This window comes from Chelonia mydas, chromosome 8 (genome assembly GCF_015237465.2).
Source record: "Chelonia mydas isolate rCheMyd1 chromosome 8, rCheMyd1.pri.v2, whole genome shotgun sequence".
In the NCBI taxonomy this organism is placed as follows: Eukaryota; Metazoa; Chordata; order Testudines; family Cheloniidae; genus Chelonia; species Chelonia mydas.
This window is the reverse complement of record NC_057854.1, coordinates 36,346,880-36,373,999: the sequence shown is the minus strand read 5'-3', so window position 1 is coordinate 36,373,999 and position 27,120 is coordinate 36,346,880. Positions and strand designations below refer to the sequence as shown.

Sequence of the window (27,120 nt, the reverse complement as noted above, 5' to 3'; positions counted from 1 at the left end):
AGCAGATTTTAGAAGAACCCAAACTGTGAGTTCTTAAAGCCAGGATAATTTGTTTAAAAAAAAAATCAAGCCTTTGAGATGGAAGTTTTCAGTTACAGTCCCAAAGGCATTCAGTTTAGTGTTAGGACTTACATTCCAGTGCACGAGTCAAAGGAGAGCAATGAAGTTTAGTTACAGTGTAAAAGCAGCAGTGTATTCATACCTGGACTCAAATGGAGTTCACTTCGCCTCAAAAGCTAAGCACCTTGTGAACAAACCAGGTTTGTATTATGAGTTTCCAGATACAAAGGTCTTATGCTTCATCCACATAATATGCATTAATACAGTGGTTCTCAAACTTTTGTACTGGTGACCCCTTTCACATAGCAAGCCTCTGAGTGCAACCCCCGTTAAATATATTAAAACGTGTTTTTAATGTATAACACTATTATAAATGCTGGAGGCAAAGTGGGCTTTGGGGTGGAGGCTGACAGCTCGCGACCTCCCCATGCAATAATCTTGCAACCCCCCTCAGGGGTCCCACCCCCCAGTTTGAGAACCCCTGCATTAAGACTTACCTACCTCAGCAAGGTGCTGAGGATTCATTAATGTAATATACTGCTTTACATGGTCAAAGCACTATTAATTGCTAAGGTTAAGTGGATTTAAAAAGATTCATATTTTGGAAAAACAGTAAGACACTAAATCATCCAGCTAAGGACTGATTTTTCCCTAATATAAGCTAATAGCATCCTTCTGAAGAGGTATTTTACTACCTTTTTTTGTGGTGGGGGGGAGGGGGGAGGGAGGAGGGAAAAAAGGAAAAAGCACAGAGGAATGTACTTCGGACATTTCATTTGTTTTTAAGACTCCTTAGTAAGATTCCGTTTCACCTTAATGCAGATCCACCAAAATCTAAAATCAAATGACCAGAACTGAATCTCTTCACAGGACAAAAGCTGTTAAACTCTGTGCATTAATGGAAAATCTGTACACTAGTTCCAAGTCAACTCTAACCACCAAGATTGTTACAATATCGGATATAATTGATTTCCTCCCCAATAACTTGCTAAAAGGCAATTACTATTTGCAAAATTTTAGATTCCTATAACCTTTCGGATGCCTGTTGTGATGCCCCAATTGTTGGCTGGTTGCCAAACCTGATATTGGACCAATGAGAACTGTTAATGTAATCTGCACTCTCTCAAGAATAATCTCTCTATGCAGATGGTATCCTGAAGATAATGTAGTTCATTGAATAGTAAACACATATTAATAGCAATCAGTAGGCTTGTTAAGGCCAAATTCTATATTCAATTAGATGTTTTAAAGAAGGACCATCATACCACAAGTATTTCTCAACACATTTTAACAAAATATTTTGTATGGAACCAGATTTAACTACACTAGTACTGATATTACACCCAGAGTCAAATATGTTCATGTTGTAAACATTACCAAAGAAAAGCAGGTCAGCTATAGGTCTCACTTGCAGAGCATGGAAACTCATTCTCAAAGACTGGCCATACCATGCTTCCAATCAGGATTTTGCAGGAATAAGAGAATAGTTCACCATTTTGTGTTTAAAGTCCAAAATCAATTGAACTAGAAGGAACACTTGCTTAAGGAGTCACTTATGTCCCTTATTAGATTTCCCAAGAAATATTTTAGCAATTTGCTATAGAAAGTTCAGGGCAATTTTCAAATGACTAAATCCTACTGTGGTTCTAACCTATGGTATTAGGTAAACTACAGTGTTCCAGAGGAACAGCAATATGAACATGTAGCATTATATCCATTTTGGCTATCACTTGTGGCACAGCTTTGCAGTAATGGTATTAAGATCATGTGTAAAGGAGCAGCACACTGTACAAAAATTAAAAAGACGGTGTGAATCTTAAACTACATTGCTATGGCAAAAGAACGGAATTGGAGGCAAAAGATCAAGTGGAATTCTGCAAAACACATGCTCAGATGGGATAAATCAGATTTAGTGGCTTTTTTTTTTTAAACACATGCCGCTATAAGCAAAGGGAAATCTTTGCTACTCTGTGGAAGAGCAGGAGGAAAAAATATTCTCTTCTTGGTGGCATTTCATAAGCAAAAAAGAGTCATACTTTTCTGGATCACTTCTAACCCAGTTTATAACCTCACAAAAATTTATATTTTTAACATACTCTTGAAGGATGCAAAAGCACTTCAACTACACAGCACCACTGAAGTACATCAACTTCCAACTTCCAAGATGGAAGGGCAGCAAATTCAGTGGAGCACAGAAAATTGAACAATGTGGGGACGGGAGATTTTGTTCAAGGACACTGGGGCAAACTCCTAGCATTACAAAAAGTAGCGCTGGTATCTTGAGTCCCTGATGAATGGAACAGGAAACTTGAAAGAGCTCTACATTGATGCACTTTAGTAAACTTGTGTGGTACTGAACCATGAGAATGAGGGTCCCTCCCAAAAAAATCTGTTTTTAACAAATCTTTAATAGGCCTCTGAGAAAATATGCATGATTCAGTTGGAGTAGGCATTATGTTCCATTCATGACATGGAAAGTTACAGGGTGCAGGGCAATAGCACAAACACACAAAAACTCAGTGACATGGAAACCAAGTTTGCTACTTTACTTCCAAAACACAGACATGTAGGCACACAATTTATTTTAGAGGATTAGATACACTTCTGTCATTTCATTAGAAAGTATATAGATTAACTAAATATCGTTATCAATATATATAATTAAAAATAATTAAGAGTTTCACCACATGCAATTTAGGTTCTATATAATACTTATTTTGTGATTGTACTGATTTTAGATGCTTCCCTACAAAACACACTGATAAGACTTTTATAGAATACAGGTTGAACCTTCCTAGTCCGGCACCCTTGGGACCTGACTGGTGCCGAACCAGAGAATTTGCTGAACCACAGGAGGTCAATATTGTAGCGAGCGGGTCTCTCTATTTTTATCTCACCGAGATGAATGAATGGAACAATGCTTATGATGCCTCTAGCCAAGGGTTACTGGCTTTCTTCATAACAAAGCGTTAGTGTTGTTACACAATTTTACTGTATTGGCACAAGCATAAAAAACAAAATAAAATCATGCTGGACCACAGATGTTGCCGGACCAGAGAGTGCCAGACTAGAGAGGTTCAACCTGTACTGTTATTCACAACATATTCAATAAGCTTGTTGCCTGAATAAGTCTGAAGTTTGAATGACTTTTCTGATTTTAGGGCTTCATTTAGATCTTCGTAAGTTTATGAAGGCCCTAAATTTTTTCAAAATGCATTTTCTTTAATCTTCACTAATAAACTTTAACAAACAATCCTACAAGGTATTAAAGATATTACTAGTATTTTTTAATTTGGGAAAACCGATTACAGGGAATCAGAGTAGGAACCAACTGATGTGATAACCTGACATTTTGTTCAAGGCCCATACCAAGTTTTAAGCATTAAAACATTAAAAGGAGCTAAGGCAAACAGAGATTGTGGTTGATCTGACAGTTGTAGTATGAAGGTAAAATTAGACTCCAACTGCTATATTTATGAACTACTAAATATACCTCATATTACTGTAATAAAGACAGTTGGCAATAAGATTGATATCTAAAGACAATATGACTAATAACATAGGTTCATTTTCTCTGGTTTTTTTCCATGAATGTAAATTTGTGGTATTTCAGTATTGTCTAGTCTCTTTTATAAGAGCTTTCCCTGGAATTAAAAACCCCCACACTATTTTAAAATCCTGTTCTAGCAATCTACCACCACATTGTGATCTATTAATCTTTTAAAACTAATGACAAGCTGTCTGCTAGGTTCAGACTGAACAACATTTAACCAGTGTTATTTTAAATAGGAGTGTGTTTGTATATAATTGTTACTTTTCACATTATGCTTCAACATTTCCCACTTTGGATTACACCAGTGACCAGTATTATTCCAAATGGTTATGTATTTCATAATGTAGTAGCCCAGAAGTCATCTTTAACAATGATTCCAGAAATAAAAATTAACACATCAATTTTGTGGAATCATTCAAGAGCATGGATTTCAGAGCCAAAAAAAAGTTTGCAGAATTAATGCACAAGCATTCAGTAAACTGAAAGTTTACATTTATAAATTCAGATTCAGTCCACCAACCAAATCTCTCTAGGGAAAAAATTCCAGACAGAAGTAAGGTGCAAAAAAGTCTGTATTTTGAATGAAAAGGGTGACTGACCAGCACAAACTGACAAGAGCAATATTAGTAAATTGGATAATATACAGAAACTGGCAAAAGGATATACCATTGTCCCAAGGAAATCACCAAAAAGCTTTGCATTTAATGTGGCTAATTGAGAAAGCTATCCATGTATGCATGCAATATGAACTACAAAAACCACTTGTACACCAAATTTGTACTGCAGTGGAATAATGTACAATGAAGTCTGAAATTTGTGTCAACCCATGTTCACCTATCTAGTCTCAGAAGATGCAATAAACAGTAATTCTAATAGTCTACACTGAAGAACTATAAGAGTTTCATTCACCTTTATAAAATCCAATTAAACCCTGCAATTAATATAGCACAACTTCAGTGAAAGGATTCAGAATTAGATGGGCGCTTTCTAAAGAGCTATTAAAGAAATTCAATTTATACTTTATGATTAAGGATAATTCAGTGGCATTCACTGTGAATTTATGAGTTCATCTTAACTTTCCAAATTCTGCTTAATTACTACAGCACAGATGGGACGCAAGATCACAGAATTCATTAAGGTGAATACACAGAGTAGGTAGCTTTAATGATTAAATTTGTAATCAGGGAAATTTAGACCTCCAACTCCACATTACAACTCAAAACCTCCCCTAACACCACTGCCTTATGAATCACCGTAGCGCCTCCCTTTAGTTGAGGCACTAAACAACTAGGCTGACCAATAATGATAAGAGTTACAATGACATTTAATATCTAAATTGCTCAATGAAGACATTCCTTGGAGAGAGAGATTCAAGGAAGTTCATGCTACAATACTTAGCCCTTGTCTAAACGGGACATTTGAGAAGTTTGCCACTGTTGCATTACCACTGGTGACAGAAGAAACATTAGTGTAATCAGGGCACCAGTTACTGCCAGTATTTTTACCACTGTGTCAACTAGACCTGCTTTGAGTTGGGTTACCATACAGAGTGGTAAAAATGCTGAAGCCCTTTCTACACTAATGCTCCCACAGTTGCTATCATTGGTGCAGTTCTACCAGGGGTAGCGTAATCATGGCTACTTAAAAAAAAAAAAAAAAGAGGCTTTCAAGAAACAGAACTTGGTAGCAATTGTCATTACACATAAACATCGGTTAATGTGGTTTATGTATACAAGACTTCTTGATTTCCATATCTTCTACAGCAAAACAACTTCCATATAAAACAGCACCATAATCTGATCTGCAAACTTGCCAGTGTGCAGTGTTCAAGAGCACCCTGAATATGGATAAAATGTGAAATTAGGGTGAACACATGTTTAAAGATGTTTTGCAGATTTTTAAATAAATGTATGTAACTTCATGATGAGATGTGAGCCCATGACTTTGAGGGTTTAATCTACTAAAAGATGTGTCACAATGTTGATTCCTGACAACTAGAGCAAAGTAACTAAAATCTCTCCTGATCATCTTCAAGAAGTATAACTTACATTTATGAAAAATCAGGAGAAAATACACATTTGTGGAGCAACAATAATTTCGGATACTACCAGTAGCAACAACATCTGTAGCTGGGATTTCTAAAGTCCACTCATGGTTGTATTATTGGAAATATATTATTAAGATACAGTACATACTTGTGGAACTTTACTAAATTTAACTGGCACTAAGAATATCTAAAGAAATACAAGTAAAAACTTCACTTACAGAAAAAATTAATTTTCATTAAGAAAAATCTTAATTGGTTAGACTCTAGTAAATCAGTTTTTATGAAATTAATGGATAATAAGTAGGATATTCATGGTCACTTTGTTAAGTACTGCACATTCTGAACATAATGACAGGGTTTTCAGTTAGACATAAAATATCCATTAGGTCTTTGTCATAAATAAATTGACGTTTTTAAATAGTAAACATTCTGTATGTTTCAAATTTCACTTTCAAGCTAACTAAATTTAGGAAATAAGTACAACATAGCTTAATCTTTTAACAGTGAGTTATTTATGGTATAGGTTTTGAAAATTTAGTAACATTTTATGTCCGATACACAAAGTAACGTTCGTATAAAAACCAGCTAGATTTCATTCGGTTACTGATTTGATCGCTGCAAGTTACATTCTATATAAATGAAAACCATATAGCTAGTGATTTAAAATTTGACTACTAGCTATTTAAATGTACATTTTATGATCCATTTAGAGATTTGTGGTCGACATACATACAGAACATGTTATAGCAATAATATCCAACCCCAAAATTCAGCTCTTGTAAATCACACATTAAACACAAGATTTTCTTCACTGTACTCTGAAGTTTCACATTAAATTTTCAGTAAGAACATTTAAGAATTATGCAGGTTTTCTCCTGTTAATAAGTACATTAACTCCTCTTTAATGCTCTGCAGAAACATGACTTAGGATGACAAGGGACGACAAAAATGTCAGAAAGCAGGACCTACATTTCTCTCTCCCTCACATACTAGAGAGTTTCTTTGAATGAAGTTATACATCACCATCTGGAGGAAGTTGATCTTGTAACACTTATCACAACTATCCCACAATATCCAATAGGGCTTGAGGGAAGACTGCAAAATTGCTGCCCATCCCGATACATGTACTCAGCTTCGGCAAGTTACTAGTTTGGAGGTTCCTGTGAGACTTAGCAAAAAGTCTTATTCGACATTTCTGAAAAGCCTGAGATGAAATTAAGAGGATAGGGCAGTGACTAACTGAAGAGAGAAAGACAGGAGAATAAAGACTAAGGGACAGACGAAAGGAGTTGAGAAGAGGTGAGAGAGATGCTGGATAAAAAACAAAACAAACAAAAACTAAAAGCAGGACAGTGAGGACTGACCTGCCTATGAATATAATTGTGGCTACATATTTAGATCTTTCACACCTCCACCAAAAAATAGAAATCTCGGCTAGATACCTGAAGCAAGCTCCACAAAGATGATACCTCTTTCCAGAATGTGGCTAGCAAGTGTAACCTTATGTGGGGGAAACCTTGATTCATCTCTACTTGTATCTTCATACACTTATTGGCAAGGCCAGGAATGTTTTGATTTTTGCTTTTCATCCAGACAGCCAATGTAGCATATTGATCCTGTGGGTCCACCACCATTTGATCCCTTATAGCTTGCCACATTTTAAATTTTGTAAAACAGTAATCATATTACTTTAACAACTGATGTTTAGAATTTAATCTGAAAACATGAGCCAATTTTATAAATAAGCACTAAAGGGACAGATGGTCTTGCATCTGTATTTAAAGTCTAGATTGTATTTAAACCGTTTCAATGCTTCCAGCAGAAAGGATAGTGGTACATTTGTCAGTACAAGTGACAAAAAATGTTTTCATACTTCATTGGAGACAACTGCCACACTAAGTAAATCCACGTAGGGTTATATGCAAAATTCTATAGAAGACTTAAAACTAGTCATTTCAGGTTTCCTAATGGCAACTTCTAATTGCTCACAACAAGATTTCCTTAAAGTATCATAAAAAAAGATGAGGTCACAGGGGCTGCTATAATAGGTCTCCAATAAAAGAAAGTTTAGCACTTAGTCTTCAGTAATTTGGCAAAACAGATAGGGAAAAAACCTCATGTTAGAATTTGGAAGTGTCTAAAGATTAATAGCACTAATAAGAAATTAAATATTCTTAAGCAAGTATTCCCAAATTGGAAAACCGCAAGATGTCTTTTTGGAGGGGAGGAGAGAAAGGGAAACTGAGCACACAAGTTAATGCAAAAATATGTATATTTCTTAACCCACCTGCTATTAGGTCATCAAGAGTGTCGGTAAGCGTCTGTGCTGGAGTGGCAACCATTAATCCGTCTGGTTCTTGAACTAACAGCCCCTGCCCATGTCCAGCAATTTGCTGCTGCTGTCCTACATTTTGCTGATTACCTAATACTTTCTGAAGGTCAAGAGAATCTGTCCCATTATAACCTAAGTTACTGGAAAAATTACATTGCGGTGTTGACAATGCTTGGATTGGGACAAACTCTATTTGTTCAGCAGGTGGCGAAGACTGTTGTTGTTCGTCATCTTTAGACAAGATTGTGTCAACCTGAGGTAACTCTGAAAAGTTTTCCTCTGGTAGACCCTCATCTCCTTCCACTTCTGGGAAGACACCTGTGTGTGGGCACTGCTGCTGCAGGGGAAGTGGTGTGTCTGTCTGACCTTTGGTTTCCAAATATTCTTTGGTAAACTGCTGCTGTGTTTTCATCTGCAACTGCCTTTCCACCTTCTGCAGCTCCTTCAATATTTTCTTCTTCTTCTGTACTTGTTCTTCTCTGTTCTTTTTAAGTTCTTCAATCTTATCCTTATTCAAAGGTTCACCTTGAATTAATTCCAATGATTTAAGTTGTGCTTTTTCAATAGCACTAATTCTTTGTCCAAGTTCATTCAGCTTGCCTTCAGTCTCTTCTACTATGCATTCCAAAGGCTGGTATGGGTGAAAAGGTGGCAGTAGGTCCTGATCTGCTACCTGCAGGGAACTTGACTTCTGCTTGGATGTACCTAAGCACATGAAAAATGTTTGAAAAAATGCCATGCTGAAGTTATCCCACACCTCCCCTCTCTCCCGACCCAAAACTTTGCAACTAAAACTGCACATCTGTCAAACCATATTAAGATGAACTAGATTATTAAAGCCTACACTCCATATTAGGTAGATGGCACAAGACAAATAACTGGAATTTTAAATGCTGATCCTAATTGTCCCTTGTAATACTGCTATTTTAAGCTTAAAATGCCCTCTCACACTCATGACAATGGATATCAGGGAAGTCAAATCAGAGGACACAGCAAGCACATGGCTGTTTTAGTAATTTACTGACTGAGTGGTTTGAGTAAATTTGTTCTAAGAAGTTAGCAAAATAAACCCAGCAACAGGACAAACCCTTTTACACAGACCTAACTTCCAAAAGCGAAGTTAAAAATAAGGCTGTCCAAACTGAAGGGAAACTAACTTTACATTGCATTGGTATTTTATTTCTAGACCACATGCCCCAAAATGCTATAGTATTCCTCCCTTTGGTTCAGATATCAGAATCCTGGCAATGTAAACGTAAAAAAACAAAACCAAATCACCTGCACTTATTTTTAATTAAGTATGGACATTTATTTGTAAGAGTACAGAAAGAAGAAAAATTAACCTATTTCTTGCTTGATGTTCTCCAAGGAGAGAACACCACAGATGCAGCTCTGGTCAACATTAAGAATTTAAACATCCCTCTTCAAAACCAATCTAGCAAGAAATAAATACCCCTCCCCGTCATTCACACCTCCATGTGTGCTTACAAGCAATCACAGCCCTCAAGAAGACAAGCCTCAGTTTGAGAAACAGCAAAAACTGCACACTGCTGCATGATAGTTCCAACTGACCAGGCTCACAAGAATAAATCTACTAAGTGTTTAGATACCAAATGTAATGTTAACATGAAAAAATTAAAAGGGGAGAAAAGCTTTTAGCTTACTTTATCAGACACCAATTTTCACAATAATAGTCATTTAATATATTGAAAAAAATAAAACAGTTTTAATTAAAGAGCTAAAACTTGAAAAGTCACACACAGGCTAACCTAACTCTCCATCAAAAGTTGGAATTTAAAAAAAATACAAATTATAGTTTTAGCCATGACTATTTAACAATCAAATTACCTGGATCAGAATATAGTTGAAGAAAAACTCAAGAAAAACTTCACTATACAAATCATAGCTGCATAAATATTTCGAATCATTTTAAGAAAATTAGCTGAATTGCTCAGTCATGATGAACACATGTATTTAAACGTCAATTGTTTTAAGCAAGGCACTTCAGCAAATCCAAGGAGAAGTTTTACTGGACATTAAAGCAGAAAGCTAGATATTAAGGTGAAAATCAAAAGCAAGAAAAATTCAGAATTAATAATGCTGGTCCACGCAGAAGTGTATTAAAAGGTTGCACAAAAGAAAACACATATTCAGCACTCTTTTCTGTATTTCTCTTGCTTCTGGAAGCATCAGACTGAATCCTCACCTGCCACCTTTTAGCTTCCCCTGATCCTTGGCTGTAACTGCCCCAGATGTAACTTACAGCAGCCTAAGGATTGCTCCATATTGCTCTGGCTGCTACTGTCCTATTAGGCAGCACCATAGGGGGCAAATCATATACCATGCCCTTGTGCTCTACCCCCACCTCTCCTCCTAAAGTGCGGATGAGGGAGGGGAGAACGGAGCAGGCTACACTGCTTTAGCCAATCAAGGGTTTCCCTAAATCAGGAAGAACCCTCAGCAATTCAAAGTGGCTGGACCAGGGCTAAGGATTGAGACCTCTGTGTTTAATAGCTAACTTCTCCTTCACTTAGCTTCTGCTTCACATTGTGAGGACAGTGATCATCTTCAGCCCCCTTTTTGACCACTAGCCCAGCTCTTCTGCCCACTTCAGTTGCAAAGGAGTTTTTACTTAAGATTTGTATGCTCTGTATTGCTTCAGAGCAGGGATTCTGGGGAAGTCTTAGGTTACCTGGACAGGCCATTTTCAAGTACTTAGGAACCACTGACTTTTTTGGTTTCCCAAATTTTGTGCGTGCGCGTCACAATGCAAAAAATGGCTTGATCTACTGAGGTTTCACCAAGTTTTACCTATTTATCCCACTGCTATAAGGTCTTCCAAAAAACAAAACAAAACAAAAAACAAACAACCCAGAGTCATATCACATAGGGAAAATTTACTTTGCAGAAGTGAAACTGCAAGTCTGTGCTTCTTCTTAGCAGAACTTCACATCTATTGGGTAGATGTGAAGTTCTGCTAAGAAGAAGAACTATCTATTGGGTATATACAGGTTTTTTCTTTATTCTTCTTTGAAGAACTTATTGAGGAAAACAAGTACAACACATTTTTCTTTTTCAACAAAGAAGATTCCTAATCAAAGTAGAATTACAGGTCAAATGAAGGGCAAAAATTAAAAGTGTTCAAACACCTGGGCTACACAAAGTCAACCCAGCTACATCACTCAGGGGTGTGAAAAATCAACACCCCTGGGCAATGTAGGTACGCCAACTGAATCCCCCAATGTAGACAGTGATAGGTCGATGGAAGAATTCTTCCATAAATGAAGCTACTGCCTCTTGGAGGTGGATTACCTATGCCAGCTGGAGAACTTCTCTCATTGGCACAGTTAGTGTCTACACTGAAGTGCTACAGCAGTGCATCTTTAGAGTTTGAATTATAAACAAACCCAAACTCTGTGTGCTCAATGCCTCCACTAGCATGTGTTTCTAGTGCTGAATATGTGATTCTTTGGGAATGGAAATAAATTTTACCCAATATGAAAAATAAAATGTTTCCTCATTTGAAATCCTTAATGCTTCCTGACTTCTTGGATATACCCCAACATGCATCATTCTCCGACAGCACAAACACCAGTGAGCCTCCTATCTGTGATGTTCCACCCATCCTAGGGTTTTGTACTATTACCATCATATTTGAGTGCTTTCCAAATAAAATGGATAGCAATAATAAATTCCTAGCTCCAATGTTCTACTCTGTTATCTTCACTGAATCAGAAGTACCAAGAGAAATTCAAAGAAGTGGAAAAATCTTATAAAGAGTTAGAGAAAACTTAATTTGAGCTAGTTAGTGGGGACACTTAGCACAGAAATGTGTTTAACTCAGTTTTTGGTTTTGCATTGCAGTATACCTTTAAGGTTGTGCAGAAGGATCAATTAATTTTAAAATATTTTAAAACTTTGGTACCCTTAAGTTTTATAGAAATACTAATCCAGAAGTTATATTTATGGTCACTGAAGCTACATTTAAAGTTATTTCTTGTATTGTGATAAAATACATACAGGAATAAGGAAAGAAAATATCAAATTTGTTGTCAGTAGTCAACTTACTCTGTCAAATTAAGATGTTACTCTGACGAAGATTTAATAAATCTAGCCCCACAAGAATCTTTTTCCTTGAAGTCTCTTGCTGAGGAACTAAGGGCATTAGATGCTGAGCTGCCCTCATCATTCCCAAGGTTATCTGATTGTCCTCTCTGGATTTTGCTAGAAAGGGGGCTCAGACAGCCTCTCCCTGATAGCTAATGCTATCCCCTCAGGAAAGTGAAGTTGCAGTTTGACAAAACCAGATCATAAGTAACTGTTTCCAGATTTTAACATCAATATTAACTTTATCTGCCTACTTGTGGAGAAAACAAGCCTCACATGAAAAGCTTCTAATGCTCCCTTCTAAGGATACATGGATTCCAACAGCAGTAGTATGGTCTTGTACAAAGACCTGACCCTTGTGGTTTATATCGGGTATAGGAGGCTCTTAGGCCCATCCTGCAATGGTGTATAGAGTCAAGTCTGCGCAAGGGGAATACGGGAAAAACTGATCTGCGGCCTGAATCCAGAGCATCCAGTCTCTAACCATTACAGGGAAGATGAATCCAGCTCACAGTATGCTGTTGGACAGATCTGAGTATTGTATTGTGAATATGTGGAGGGTAATGAGATGCATGTTTTCCCACCAGCAATTATGAGAGCATGGAGGTGTTTAGTCATCAGCCTCTAATTAGTGGGTAGGTTCAGTTTTCAGGACATTACAAAACTTTCTCCAGGACAGTGAAGATCTGTGCCTGTAATCTCGTCGACGACAGGAAGGGGTAAGAGGGAAGAATGAAAATTCGTGTTTGAACCTGAAGTGTGTTTATCAAAACTGAAAATCATATTGTAAATCAAAATAGTGTTCTGGTTAGTAACTACAATCTTCAAATTTTTAAAAATTAATATCTAAAATTTGTTTTTTGGGATAATTAAAATTCACACTTTAAGAGGCCTAATTGCAAAGATCTACAAACTGTATCAGTTGAGCATAGCCATAAGTGTTTGCTCCTAACAGCAGAGCCAAAATGGTCAAATTTATGATGGATTTCATGGTTCCCAGAATGAAGTTCTAGGGGAGGCCACATTCAGTTATACTTGTGACAAAGCCATTATTTAAGACAGATATCAAATGAAAGGAAAAGACAGACCAAGGGAGGAAGTCTTCATTCAAAGAAATCACACTTGAAATAAGCAGATTTTCAGATCACCTTGGTATAACACTATCCTTAACACCCACTGCACCTATACATATAGTAGATGCCTAAAATCAAGGCAATGTTACATACTTTGACTCTTGAAATACAGATTCAACAGGGCTTAAACCTCAAATGCTAGGCAATCTAGAATTAAGTCAAGCATTTAAAATGTTCTTTTCCTTTTTAAGATTAATTTTTAACAGACATCAGCGGACATCTGACACCTTGGTACGAAGAGAGTAATAAAAATTCAATTGGTTAATGTCAATTTATTTGGAAAGCTTTAACATGCAGATTCATATGATATGTTGCTGAACAAGAGTGGTTACAATTTTGAACACACACTATGTATGCTAATTCACGGCTGTAAAAACAAAACCCAAATCGTATCTGTGCAATAGTTTATTCATATCACAAAAAATAAAGAACCACTTAAGTACTCAAAGTGCCTTATTTAAGTTGCATTAATGTGCTGTATTGTTTAATTATATGAATAAAATCATTAGAATTTTAAAGGTTAGTTAGCAGAGTCACTATAATTGGGGTAATTTGTTTGCATGATCCTTGACTTGTAAGTTTTATTCCCATATTATAAAAACTTGTTTATATTGCTATATTTCAGTTTTACAGTATCAGTTATTGTAAGTTATTTTAAAAATATGCATACTAAGAACACTTCTGCATCTGAAATCTGACTTTACAGTCAGGCTATAATGCCATATAGATAGTAACACAAGACTGACTTTAGTACTACCAATATAATTTGTAAAGCCAGCACTGCCACATCTACTGCAAAGAGAAAGTTGGGAAAATTTAAAAAAAATCTCATCTCCATAGCAACTGTTTTTGGTTGTTCTTTACAAGACTTGTTTAGCATGCAACTAAGGTTCAGGGCCACTGAAATCCCAGTTGTTGCTAGACAAAAATGTCAATGACTATAAGGTAATCTCAAGTCACATGGGAGAAAGTTGCTAAGTCTACATGCTCAGATAGTAAGAAAGTGGAAGTAAGAAAAGCAACAGAAGAATAAATATTTAAGAACAGGGTGCATAACCATTTGCTAATTTCTTCATTTGCAAATGGTAACATCATTTGCTCTACACTTCTTAGACCTTTCCCCACTATGGGTTTCTCCAGGACCCACATCCCACTCTTGAACCTATTTTTTGAGAATTGAACTTTGACTACCCACTTGTAGGCAGAGGATACCAAAAGCCTTTACTTCAATCCTTGCCTTACCTTTTACCTGCTTCAAATACTGGATCTTATGTTATTTCCCCCAAACTCAATATATCCCAAACTGGAATTCAAACTGACAGTACTCCTTACCAACTCTTTGTTCCCTTTATTGAACTCTTATTCACTCATATAGGTAACCCTTTTGGTTTTACCCCCAGATCTTCCAGGTATATAAATCTGCCTTACAACTCCAAAGCACTGAACACAATATCTTGACTGTTCTGAAACTCATTTATAGCCTTCTCTCCTCTCATTTAGCTTGCAATTCTTTTACAGTCTTCCTACATCTCAACACTCCAAACAAACTGGTGCAAAACATGGCTGCTGTCTTCACAGACTTGATTTCCATCAAGAAATTCAGGACAATCTTTCATCCCTATTGTTTGATGCCTGACTGTAATGGCAAATTCCTGGAATTCTGATTTCTGATCTGTATGCCATTCCCTACACTGAGCTCTGATCTACACTACCAACTTATCCTTCAGTGACAAAGTTAGCTATGTGTACAGGAGAGCTTCTTTCACTGATATAGCTACCGCCTCTCAGGAGGTGGAGTACCTATGTTGTCAGGAGAAGCTCTCCTATCAACGTAGGTAGCATCTTCAATAAGCGCTACAGCAGCATTGTGTGTTGTAAGAGTAGACAAGCCCAGAGAAACCAATTTGTCTCCTTTTACAATGGATGACAGATCTCTCCTTATTCTGCTGTTTCAAAATCCAAGCTCTAGAACCAACTCAATTTTTCTGAAAAAGATTTTTAGAATATTAATGACATCTCTAAGAACTGTATTTTTTTGCTTACCTAAATAGCAGCCTACTGTTTTACAGCAATAGTAGACTCTACTGGGACCCTGGTAACATCTGCAAATTTGATCATGGTAATATTTACCCCAAAGAAACATCTGACACAGTAAGTTTGGAAACAGCTATATAGAAAACAGCTTGCTTTTTAAAATTTTAGTTGGTCAAAAAAATGCTTTAGAGTGTAATGCTTTACTCTTCATCATTGCGTCACAAACATCTTTGAACCAGATACCGAGTTTAAAAACCACTGCTCTAGAACAAGAATTTTTGGCTTAGTGCTAAAAGGCTGGGTTCCTATTATCTGTTTAGCTTTATAAAGATCGGTCATTTCAGAGGGATGGACTGGGGTTGAAATGTAATTTCTAGCTAATCTGATTATATTCCAGATCAGCTCTCAACTTGGCAGCCTTGTGCAACATCACTTTGCACTTAAGCAAGTGTCAGAAGTTAGAAGACCAACTGCTGAGTTTCAAAAGATTCTGGGATTTTGTTTCCACCCATTCAGTTAACAGCAGTTAAATACAGATTTAGAAAAACTCTAGCTAGTTTTCTACTGACTTACTGAAATCATTGCATACATCAGAACTCAACCCAGCATGAATGACAGAAGATACCCTCTAAGAAATATTTCCTCACTGGATCAGATACCTACTGGACAATGTTTGCATTTATACACTGTCAATCCCTGTACCATCTAGACACTCAATATTAACTAGAACAAAAGTACAAAACGATAAAAAGTCAGATTCAGTCCATTTCTCAGCATGACCAGACTTCAGAGAGCATAAAACCATAGTTCATTATTTTAAAAAATTTATTTAATGGCTTCTTCACAGAATAGTCTCTGATATCCTTCCTCTGATTTTGCGAGATTTAAAAATCTAGTCTGATTCAAAGTCTCCAAGGTTTAGGGTTGGATTTTCAAATGCACTCAGCACTTGCCTGACTCTGTGCCCATTGAGTTCAGTGATAAAATTCTCACCGACTTCAAAGGAAGCAGAGCTAGGTCAAAACTGACCACTCATGAAAATCCCACATAATGCTGAGGTTCAGTTTATTAAGGAACTCAGCTCAAAGTCATGGTGATAATGGAATTGGACCAATTACACCGGTGTCAAAATATACAGTACAGATTACTCAGCTACATGGACACCTTTGGCAAATTTTCAGAAAAACAGTGAACAGAAAAATGGTTAAGAGCCTACACAGTTTTTCCACATGTAGCTAACTAATACACTATTCTCACCTATATCCTTGATCCCTTACCACCGAGAGAGACAAAACTGTCAAACATTTTATCCCAGTTAGTTGAGTATTTTGGTGGGTTTATCTTTCACTCTTAGTTGCTACTTCAGTGAACCCCCATAGAATGCATACTAGTAATTTACCCATTGCACAGATGTAATAGAATTGACTACAGAATTTAAATTACAATGTAGTTTTGCTTATAAATCTATAAAAAAAAACTTGTCAGTCTCCTCCTTTGTTTCTTTACTCTGATTATTCTCCTAAATTAATTCTTTTAATTATAAACCAGGAATCTATAAACTATAGGTTCTACTCTGTACATTAGTAACAAGTATTTGTGTTTACTTTTGGCAACCAAAGATTAGCTGGGCACAAAAAATAGATATTTTTCTAACTCACTTTTAAAGTGTTAAAGCTGAATAATTCTGAACATGCATTTAAAGCCTAGTGAAAGGTCCTTTAAGGTGGCAGTCATACAGTATTTTGCCTACCAAATATATTATTTCTCCAGATGCCTATGTGAACTAAACAGGCTAGACCCCGCCAGCTTGTTTTAATATGTGAGGTATTCTGGATCTATGACCAGTATGCATAGAGTGGACGGGATTAGGGTGAATATCTAGTTTACATGTGGTTGGTGGGGTCTCAAACAAAAAGGCAATTGAGATAAGAAGAGCAGTATTTCTAGCATCTATGAAGTGTAAATAAAAGTGTAAGTTGTTGCCTATGTTGGTATTGAGAATTGGGATGAATGATTATGGAATATATTAAAGTGTAAGTTGTCAAAATAGCGGTCTCGACTACACTGGGATTGTGGGATGGACTGGACAGATCTCTGTGCAATGTAAAAGAGGAGATACAGTGTAACTCTACTGCAATGGGAGAATAAATCAGAGGAGATTCTGGCTGGGAAGGCCTGCATACAGGGTTGGACAGTTAGCACAGTATGAGGATAAGAGCTCATAAAGAACTCTTGATTTACAGTGCATGGATGTAAAGATGTCTCTGGGGAAGGACAGCAGATAGTGGTCAAAGAATAGATATTTATGTAGCTTCAGCTCAATTTCCTGACTTTCAAAAACTCTGCATCTGCTCGTGGCATGTAGCTTCAGGAAGAGAGAATATACATTGGTATAACTGTTTGTAGCATTCCTCTAATTTAATACAGAAACGTTGGTGGAAGACTACTTGTCTTAAACAGCATTCTGCTGTCCCCCTTCTGTACTGACTGATCAAGAGCAGGAGAGAACCCAGTGAAAGTTGCTAAACCATTTCCCATCTCGAAAAACAATGGAAGGATAGTGATAAAATGTTGATAAGTCTGGATAGTCTCAGTTAAGTTTGTCAATATTAATATTGGTTCATTTGTAATGCAATAATTCCAAACTACATATTATGAAGTGGAACTTTTACTTAGCAAAATCCTACATAGTTGCCAATTTAAATTCAAAAATATAATTTAATTTCAAATTTGTTCATAACTTCTTAAACATTGTTTAGTACTAGAGAGAACTGAAATATTTTGATTTTTTTTAAAGCTAAGAAATTTGCTTTTCCAAGGACTACCTACACATTTTTGGAGTATCATTTTAAAAAATTCATAGTTGACATTTTTAAATTAAAAATTTTGAAAATATATAAAGGGTGAGATCATAACATTCACTGACTATATTCCATGGAAAATTAACTTAGCATATTTTTGTTCTATGAGTAATATTTAGAGTGCAGAAGAGAATTTAAAGGTCCCTTTCTTAAACACTGGGTTGCATTTACAAATTAACAGAATAATGATCAAATTCATAGCTTTATATCTTTTTCTAAACTTTGCTATGATTTTTTGAACTATAGCATCTTCTGACAGCTTTTTATAAAGTAGCAATAATTTAACATTAAATTAACTTTTTTGCAAGTGGGAAGAGAGGAAATTGCCTTTGTTTTAAAAAAATCTACATCTAAGTGTGCACTCAAAATAATGGAAGGAGGGTTAGGTGTATATATTGTGAGGTTGAGAATTACATCTGCTGGGGACTGACAGCTGGTGCAGCCTATACGATAGTACAAGTATAATGAGACTAATAGGTTACATTTGCAGGGGAATGAATAGAAAGTTCTCTGGGCTAAAACAGAAAGTCTAGTAGATTAATCCTGACACCATGTCAGGAAAACAGTTGTTTATTAAAAGGTACTAAATAAACTACTGTTAAAGACTATTAAAAGATCCCCCATTAGGTCAGCCTGGCCAAATTTTATCTGCCTCCTTACTGCAGGACAGTATTTTTTGATGAGGGAAGAAACTAGTTATTTTTTCCATCAAGCTCGGAATTAGAATTGATTATTTATCTGGCTGATAAACTTTCATGACAATTTTGCAAGACTATTCCAGAGAGCAGCGTATCAAGTCACTACAATTCTGCATCACCACCACACGCATAGCCTGCCATTCATTGTGTAAAAGATCCATGACCACCTAGGATTTCACAGTCATCACTGCACCATACACAATAGCCAGTGAGGACTTAAGCTGATGCATAGATAGAGCGTGGGTCCTTCAGCTCCAGATGTACAGTCCCCACCACTGTAGCTAAAGGCAAACCTCCTCTGGTTGTGTCAGTATTCCTTATTATCACTATCTAGTTCCCATACCATATGGTTGAGGACAGTGGCAGACATCAACCAATGTACTACAGCTCACAAAAACTCTTGTACTTCAACATTTGAAACGACTCATTTGCACCAGGAATTAAAAACTGCAGTTTAAGTTTTATATGGGTAAATTAGATGAGTAATAGACACCCAAAGAGACTAGAAGTGGTAATATGTAATTTTTCCCAAATTCTTTGATTTCTAATGCTTTCTTCAAACTAAGTAAAAATGATTGTCTTTCAGCCCACCACCACCTATAAAAATTCAGTCCAAAATATTTCCTCTTCAAAACTTAAACGGGATGAAATTAGGGCTTATAACTCATTTGTGATTGACCTTAATTCGTTTTCTCAAAAAATTTATCTAAATATTTCTAATGCACCTATCACCATATCTGTTAAAAGCTATAGTACGTACTCCTCTGAAGATTGTGGACCCTTCCTTTTTACTCCACTTGATTATTCTTTACATTCTTGCTCATCAGGTTTCTACCCAGACGAAGCATACTTATCTGAACATTTTCCATTTCCTTTTTGCCAGTTCTCACTTTTTTCACCTGTGTTAATTTTCTCCTAAATATTGCTGTTACAATTTGATATTTGTCAAAATAATTTAATTATACAATGGTTATTACATGTTAAACCTTACTCTTCTCCTACATCTCTAGCCTGGTAATTTGCCATTGAGACCTAAATCAAACCGCTTTTTAAAGTCCTAGTAAGAGTCCACTTCAAGCCTAAAAGACAGCGAATAATTTGATTTCGCTAGTCCAACATTTAATTTGTTAACTCCTCATTATGAAAAGTGTTGCTATAATATTTGCTGCAAAAGTTTAATACACTGATTATAAAAAATGGGTAGAGCTGGAGTTAGTGGATATACAAATGAGAAAAACCACACCCCTCTCATTTTGAAGTAGCTGGTTTAGAGTTTGTGTAAACATCGTGAGAGACCTGGTCAAAGCTTTTTGGACATAAAAGTCTATTTTCCTACTGCAAGTGAATGTTGTGACCTAAAAGCTTGACCAAGTCACTAAATTTTTCTTCACAGGAATAATGAATATGCTTCTCATTGTACCCTCTACTACAAATGCACTGCCTGCACCCCAGCAAAAGAATCCACACAAAAAATTTTTAACGCAACATTAACGCTACATAATCTGTCAAAAGTTAGGGAGTGAAAATGTTACAGATTAATACACAACTCTTACTCCACCCCATGCTATACAAGAGCTAAATACTGTATATATGCAGGATAGAATATTTATATGACCACATACTACTTATTTAACACAAAATATAATTTTTTCTACAACCTTAGATACACTTAAGAGGTTACACACACTACGTTCATTTTAAAGTATATTTTTTCCTCAAAGATATTATGTACTTTAGTTTCATAAGAATCTATGAAGAATTTCTCTAAAAATTGCATGTTTTCTTTTGGGGACCCATACACTTCTGAACAACAATACCAGCAACATGCTGCTGCTCAGAGAAATACTTGAGATGCATTGACAATATGCTTCTCTCCCCCTGCCCGCATGTTTTGTATAAGCATAACTAATTTTTATTTTCTCATGTGATCTATTCTTAAATTGCATCCAAATTTTAAAATTTCATTTAAAAAGGTTGTGCAGAGAAGTAAAGCCTAAATAGTACGGCTCTGAATCAGTATATTATCAATGTATCTAATTTCTCAGATAATTAAAATGAAAACCAAACTCTCCATCAGATGCAAACATGTGTTTCCATATGCCAATTAAGAGGATTGGTGATGTTTTTAGAGAAATATTTATCACTGAAGCACTACTGATCATTAATACTTAATTTAGCTGTAAATTTATCTATGCCGGTATATATTTCTATTTAGACATCGTAAATAGTAAGGATAATGCCTTCTAGCTCTTATACTGTGCTTTTCCTCATCCAATCTCAAAGTGCTTTATAAAGGAGGTCCCTATTTTACAAATGGTGAAACTGAGTCACAGAGAGGGGACACAACTTGCCCAAAGTCACCCAGCAGACCAGTGGCAAAGCTAGGAAGAAAGCCCAGGTCTCCTGAGTCCCAGTCTGGTCTCAATCCACTAGGCCAGGTCTGCTATACATATTCTAAAGTAGCAGGGAAACAAACTACGATAAGTTGTATTTGAGAAATAATGTTATGTAAAGATAATCAATACATATCACATTTGCACAGAATGGAGAATTAGGGTTGCATATTCAATCTTAGTTTTTCCACATTTTTATTCTAGTCGGTTTCTTGTGTTGTGTCTGTCATTGAGGTACTGAGCTCCTTCCTGCACTCAAAAGTTAAACAAGACTAATACCTAGCCAATATGGTTCCCATCTACTGCAACCTTTACATTCCTATTTTGATATTTTAAAATCCTTTCCCAAACCCTCCCTACTTCCCCCCCAAAATAACTCTAGAGCTATTAGGCCTAAATGGCCTCCATCTGGAGCTCTCCACAAGAGATACTTTTCTCTCACTGAACTAGCTTAAACAGAAAAAAAAGATTTCAATGCGGAATCCATTTCCAAAAGGATGACCCATGACTTTTGCCATTTAACTATTGAAAACAATACCATTTTCTTTGTGAAAATGAGTTTAGCCTTGCTTAGAATGAAAACCCTGACAACCATAACAAACTGGGCACTATCAGGAATCTCCTACAAGTAGCTTTGCAGTTAATTGTTTTGGCAATATGTAACTCATGTCACTAGTTTAAGCAGAAAATGGGCTGATGCAATGAGTATATGGAGAAGAATTACAACTATTTTAGAATGATCAGTGTACAGTACTTAGTCTTTGTTAAGTCGCACCCACACTAATACACTGTTCAAATGGAAATTCAATAATTGATCATTTTCTTCAAGTAATTTTTTCAATAAGCATGATCCATAATCAATGTTAATGTTCTATACTACACAATGAAATAATAAATATGAATTACACATTACAGAGAACATTGTGCTCCTGTTAGAACTAGACCTGTATTACAAGTGTTTAAGGATTGATAAGTGAGGACTGACCTATACATTAGTTTCAGAAGTACTATAATAAAGCTTCCCCCAATCCTGCTAAAACAAGATACTTTCAAGTGGCCACATACTGACCTTTCTGTACTCCCAAGAGTGGAGGAGAATTCTCTTGAGGAGCTCTGTCAGGTTCCTGGGGAGGTACAACCATGGCAAGTGCATGCATTGGTACACGTGGAACCTAAAAAATCAACTCAGAAAGAACTTGTCTCAGTTTTAGTTTTCAATGGATAAGAGTGTAATAACTTAATCCAGAAGCACATTTGTTTGCACACATTCCCCTCCACTCAGCCTCCAACTGTGTGCTGCATGTTATCCCTTAACATACCAACTTCCAAAAGTAACATTTCATACTAACTGCAAAGTTAACCATACTCTTTCCCCTCTTCTACCTCCAAAGTGGTTAAGTCACTGCATTTACTTGTTCTTGTACTATCCAATATTCCATACCCAGAAAGATGGGAAATTAAACTGCCTCATGAGTTAGGGAGTCCCAAGCATTTTGAGGAATATAAAGGTCCCAGTAGCCACAAAAGAAGTTAGGTTTCAGAGTAGCAGCTGTGTTAGTCTGTATTCGCAAAAAGAAAAGGAGTACTTGTGGCACCTTAGAGACTAACCAATTTATTTGAGCATAAGCTTACATGAGCTACAGCTCACTTCATCGGATGAAGTTAGAAGTTAGGAAATTAGGCACACAGGTAACTTGGTATCTGGTACAAGACCACAGATCAGAATTCCGTTAGTTACCTCCTTTTCAAATCATATGCAAGAAAGGGGGCATGTGAAAAACAGTAATGAACTGCTACACAATACTTTGTATTGGAGTTGTAATTCTTCACTTGTTGATCCAAAGTAATACTTTACTGGCCTATTAGATCCTGCCATCCAAACACTTTTGGGAAAGTGGTTTGTTTGTTTGTTTTTGTTTTTAAATAGAAGCTATCAAATTTTAAAAAAGTGACCACCTCCACTTAATATTAGAGCCATTACTGAGGGCAGACATTGCTCAGTGAAACTTCATCATACACTGAACTTGTATATGTAGTAACTAGTGCAGTCACAGCACTTGTGGTTTTCTTTAAATAAAAACTCTTGCCTTTTAAACTACTTTATGTTAAACTTGCCAGTTTTTGGAAGTACTTAGAACACAGTATTAGCCTAGACATTATATACGTAGCTTTTGAAACTCTGAATTTAACTGCATTATATGCTTATGCGCAAATAAATTTGTTAGTCTCTAAGGTGCCACAAGTACTCCTCCTCTTTTTGCATTTTATCGGTGTCTTTTCTTCTAACTGTATTCTCTCTATCAACTAATTCTTGGTTCTCTTTGTAGGCTGGGGTTTTCCTAGAATTCTTAGGGAGTTTGGTGGCCAACTCCCACTGAATATCTAGTTCCCTTGGGCCACTTTGAAAATCCCAGGTACATGCAATAAGCTGCCTTTCACTTTACGCAAGATACCAATACTTAAGGAAAACAAGCATCAGTGTTTCCAGTGCATTACCACATGGCTTTAGGAGTGCTGAGGCAAGAGGGTAAAGGCTGAGTAACTTCAATCAAGTGCAACAGTCGCCTAGAAATGCTGTATCTGGACTGGCTTATTATTAGAAATTATTAAAAGTAAGATGGATGATATATATGTGTATGTTTCAGGAACTCCTAGGTAAACAAAGCTTCATTCATGCCCCCTCTTGATAAGAGTTTCTAAATATGTAACTTATAAAAATCAGTGTCACTGATCTTTTACTTCCACTGAACTTTGTTTGCATAAAAAGACAAGTTTACTAGAAAGGTTTATTTTCTGTTGTGGAAATGTATGTTTAATTACACTTTTCTTTATGTCTTACCTGAGACTGATCCTGAGAAGGTGGTGTGAGCTGAGACATGTCTGCAGTAGGAACTGACAGAACATTGTTTGGGTAATCCAGTAAGTAAGAAACAACATTTGTATGTCCACCCTTTGCAGCTTCAATAAGCATTGTTGAGCCATCCTGGGGTGAAAGTTTGGAGACAGAAAATGCAACAGTAAGGTGAGCTCTTCTATCCTCTGTGCTATATAAAAATGAAGAGATTTTTCTGTGAAATTAAGTTTAAAGTTGCCCAACCTTGCCTTTTAATCAAAGTCAACTCTGCAGTACTTTAGTTTCAAGTAATGTATAAGGATAAGCAATTATAGAAGGTGAGTATATTAAAATCACAATGAGTAATTTAAATTGAATACCTTAAGTCGATGAGTAGGATCTGCACCATGAGCCAGGAGGAGCTCAACAACTGCAAGGTGGCCCCCCGCACATGCCAACGACACCACTGTGTGGTCATTATTAGCAGTAGCCCTATTAACATTGGCACCTATGAAGAAAACACCTCATGCAGAATTAGCAGGCATTTCTTCATGTTTAAATTCTAAACAACAAACCTGGTGTATTTTCTGATTTTAAGAGTGTATCTATTATAGAATTTCAGATCTAGGATGCAAGTTAATTACAATAAAAAAATCAGAATGAGGACAACATAATGGCAAAGACATTTCAGAAGTGAAAATAGGATGATTTCTTAGATAAACTGAGTTTGCAGCTAGATTCCTAATCCTTTCGTAAAAAGATGTACAGTAATACTGCAGTGCAAGTGAACAAAGGGAGGGTATCCATACACTTAAAATAACTGTTAGGAGATATATTTTTATATTCCAAGGAAGAATCACAAGCCTTTCATAATAAGGGGCTATATTTATTTTTTAAACCAGGAGTACTCCCGGGCAACAGTTGACTGCAAAACATTTTTAGAATAAAATGTTAAGAAATACTATCTAACCATGTACTGACCGACATTTTTGCCTTACTAATCTCCACAATTCCTTGGAAAGTATTTTCAGTAACAAAGTATTTTTGTACTCAAAAGTGAGCAATCACCTGTATAATGTCAGTGAGTTAACTGAAATAAAAATCATCCCACCACAAATGAGCATTTACCACATACCCCCATAAACCTAATACAATACATAAGGAAAAACTATTCTAGTAGGTATTAAAGCCATAAACACAAAAGTTTAACAGAACTGTTAAGTGACATTTCAGACACTGAAGTTGGTACTAATATTTTACCTTTGCTAATAAGAAACTGTACAGTGCATAAATGACCAGCTCTTGCAGCCTTCATTAGTGGTGTTCTTCCACCTTCAGATTCATGCTCCTGTTATAAAAAGGGTATTAAAAAAAGTGTTATACATACTGGCAAAACATATCAACCAAGAGTTTTAGTGGCTGAAATTTTCATCTTCGGGATTCAGACTACTCTATTAATTTTAATGAATATTCATATAAATCCCCACCAGTGTATTTTCAGCAAATTTTTCAAAAAAGGTCCCAATGAATCTACTTGGTTAGTGAATTACATTGGAAAAGGTCACTAAGACCACACCGCCACCCTCACAATTTCATAGATCTCACTGGAAAGTTTCCTGACTTCTAGCTTCGTTCAGTTTCATTACCTCCAAACAAATCATTTGCACCAAATTTTCTCCAATACACACTGTTCAAAAGGCTGCCATTTCTCAGAAAAAGAATGCTGAGAACACAATCATATGGTGATACAAGAATGGAGAAATCTCTTAGCTAAACCACCATATGGTGAATAGCCTACATCTGAATCTTCTAAATTGTAACATGTTGAAATGGCATTCTTATCACTCACAAATCAGACAAAAATAAATTATATGCAATAAATACTGAATCAAATAGCCTTATGAGCCATAATGAGAGGATAACTGGTCTCTGAAAAGAAGAATTAGAGAACATGAAGTTGAAAAGACAACAGAAGAACAATCTGAATGTCAATGGTGAGACATTCTCTTCAGGGCCATCACACACTGTCTCCAAAAACTGAAGTTTAACATAAGCAGCCCAAGTTAAAGCATGAGTGACATGAAAGATTGTGGAAAAGAGACACTGTAGATACTCAGAAAACTGACAAGAGAGGTGAATGTAGAAGTTAGTAATCAACCCTTTCTATACTTGAGATAATACAAGCCATGTGGGAGAAGAACCAGCCAGTTACACAGGAATGACTCACACCACATAAAGAGTGCTGTCAAGTGAAGGGGACCCACCCCACACCGCAAGGGGATTCAGTGTCCTGTCCATGATAGTGTGTACATGTGCCCTTCAAAATAAAACTCAGTAATGTGTTAGGGACTTTATTTAAATAGTTTATAGGGAAATAATCTCTATTTCACTGTTTAACTTCATTATTCTCTGATAGCAGAGATGATTAAAAACAATAGGAGTACCTTCTTGTTCTATTTACTGAGATTGAGAAGGCTTAATGCTGGATTTGTGACAGTTGAATCCAAACCTGCCTATCTCCTTCAATTGGCCAAAAATCCTGCACATCCTGATTGCTAGGTTGCAGGTGTCTACTGAAAGTTAACCATTTGGTTATGCATTTGAGAAGTGGAATCTTTAGTGATGGTGAATCCAAATCTGTTGAGAAGTTTAGTGGTCCAAATCAATCCTATGCTATTATGAAGAGTCTAAACTGCGCTGGTCTCCCCTCATCACTTGAAAAAGGGCATTAGCAGTCTGGCACAGATTTTTCTTATGAGACAATAGTTTATTGTACATTGTTTTAAGATGCATGTTTGTTCTCTGTGTGCTGCGTCTTGATCCTCTAACTTATTTTGCATGACACTATTGCTATATATATAGAATCCATGTGCATGTGCAATACTATGCAGCAAGAGAGGAAGCCGTAGAGATTTGATCCTCAAGTCAGAAAACACCTGTACTCCCTCCAACTACCAGAGTCAATTTATAAACAGATTTACTCAGTCCTTTATTATTCAGACAGAGACACTGAGTTCCACAGAGTTTATTGTGGAAGGTGCTTTTCCATGAGACCTTAACAACCAAGGT

At 36.3% G+C, this 27,120-nt stretch overlaps 1 protein-coding gene across 12 annotated transcripts in view; it reads right to left on the bottom strand.

Moving 5' to 3' along the window:
• Positions 1-27,120, bottom strand: part of LOC102931004 (ankyrin repeat and KH domain-containing protein 1) — a 205,053-nt gene that overhangs the window by 40,741 nt on the left and 137,192 nt on the right. For 10 of the 12 annotated variants that reach the window (XM_037907203.2, XM_037907206.2, XM_043521542.1 and 7 more), the window contains 5 exons: positions 25,312-25,399; positions 24,432-24,559; positions 24,058-24,201; positions 22,288-22,390; positions 7,948-8,697 (listed from right to left, as the gene is read on the bottom strand). In XM_037907203.2, the coding sequence (XP_037763131.1) occupies positions 7,948-8,697; positions 22,288-22,390; positions 24,058-24,201; positions 24,432-24,559; positions 25,312-25,399 (1,213 nt within the window). The remainder of the gene's footprint in view (positions 1-7,947; positions 8,698-22,287; positions 22,391-24,057; positions 24,202-24,431; positions 24,560-25,311; positions 25,400-27,120) is intronic. The other 2 variants (XM_037907208.2, XM_037907209.2) reach the window with 1 other exon arrangement.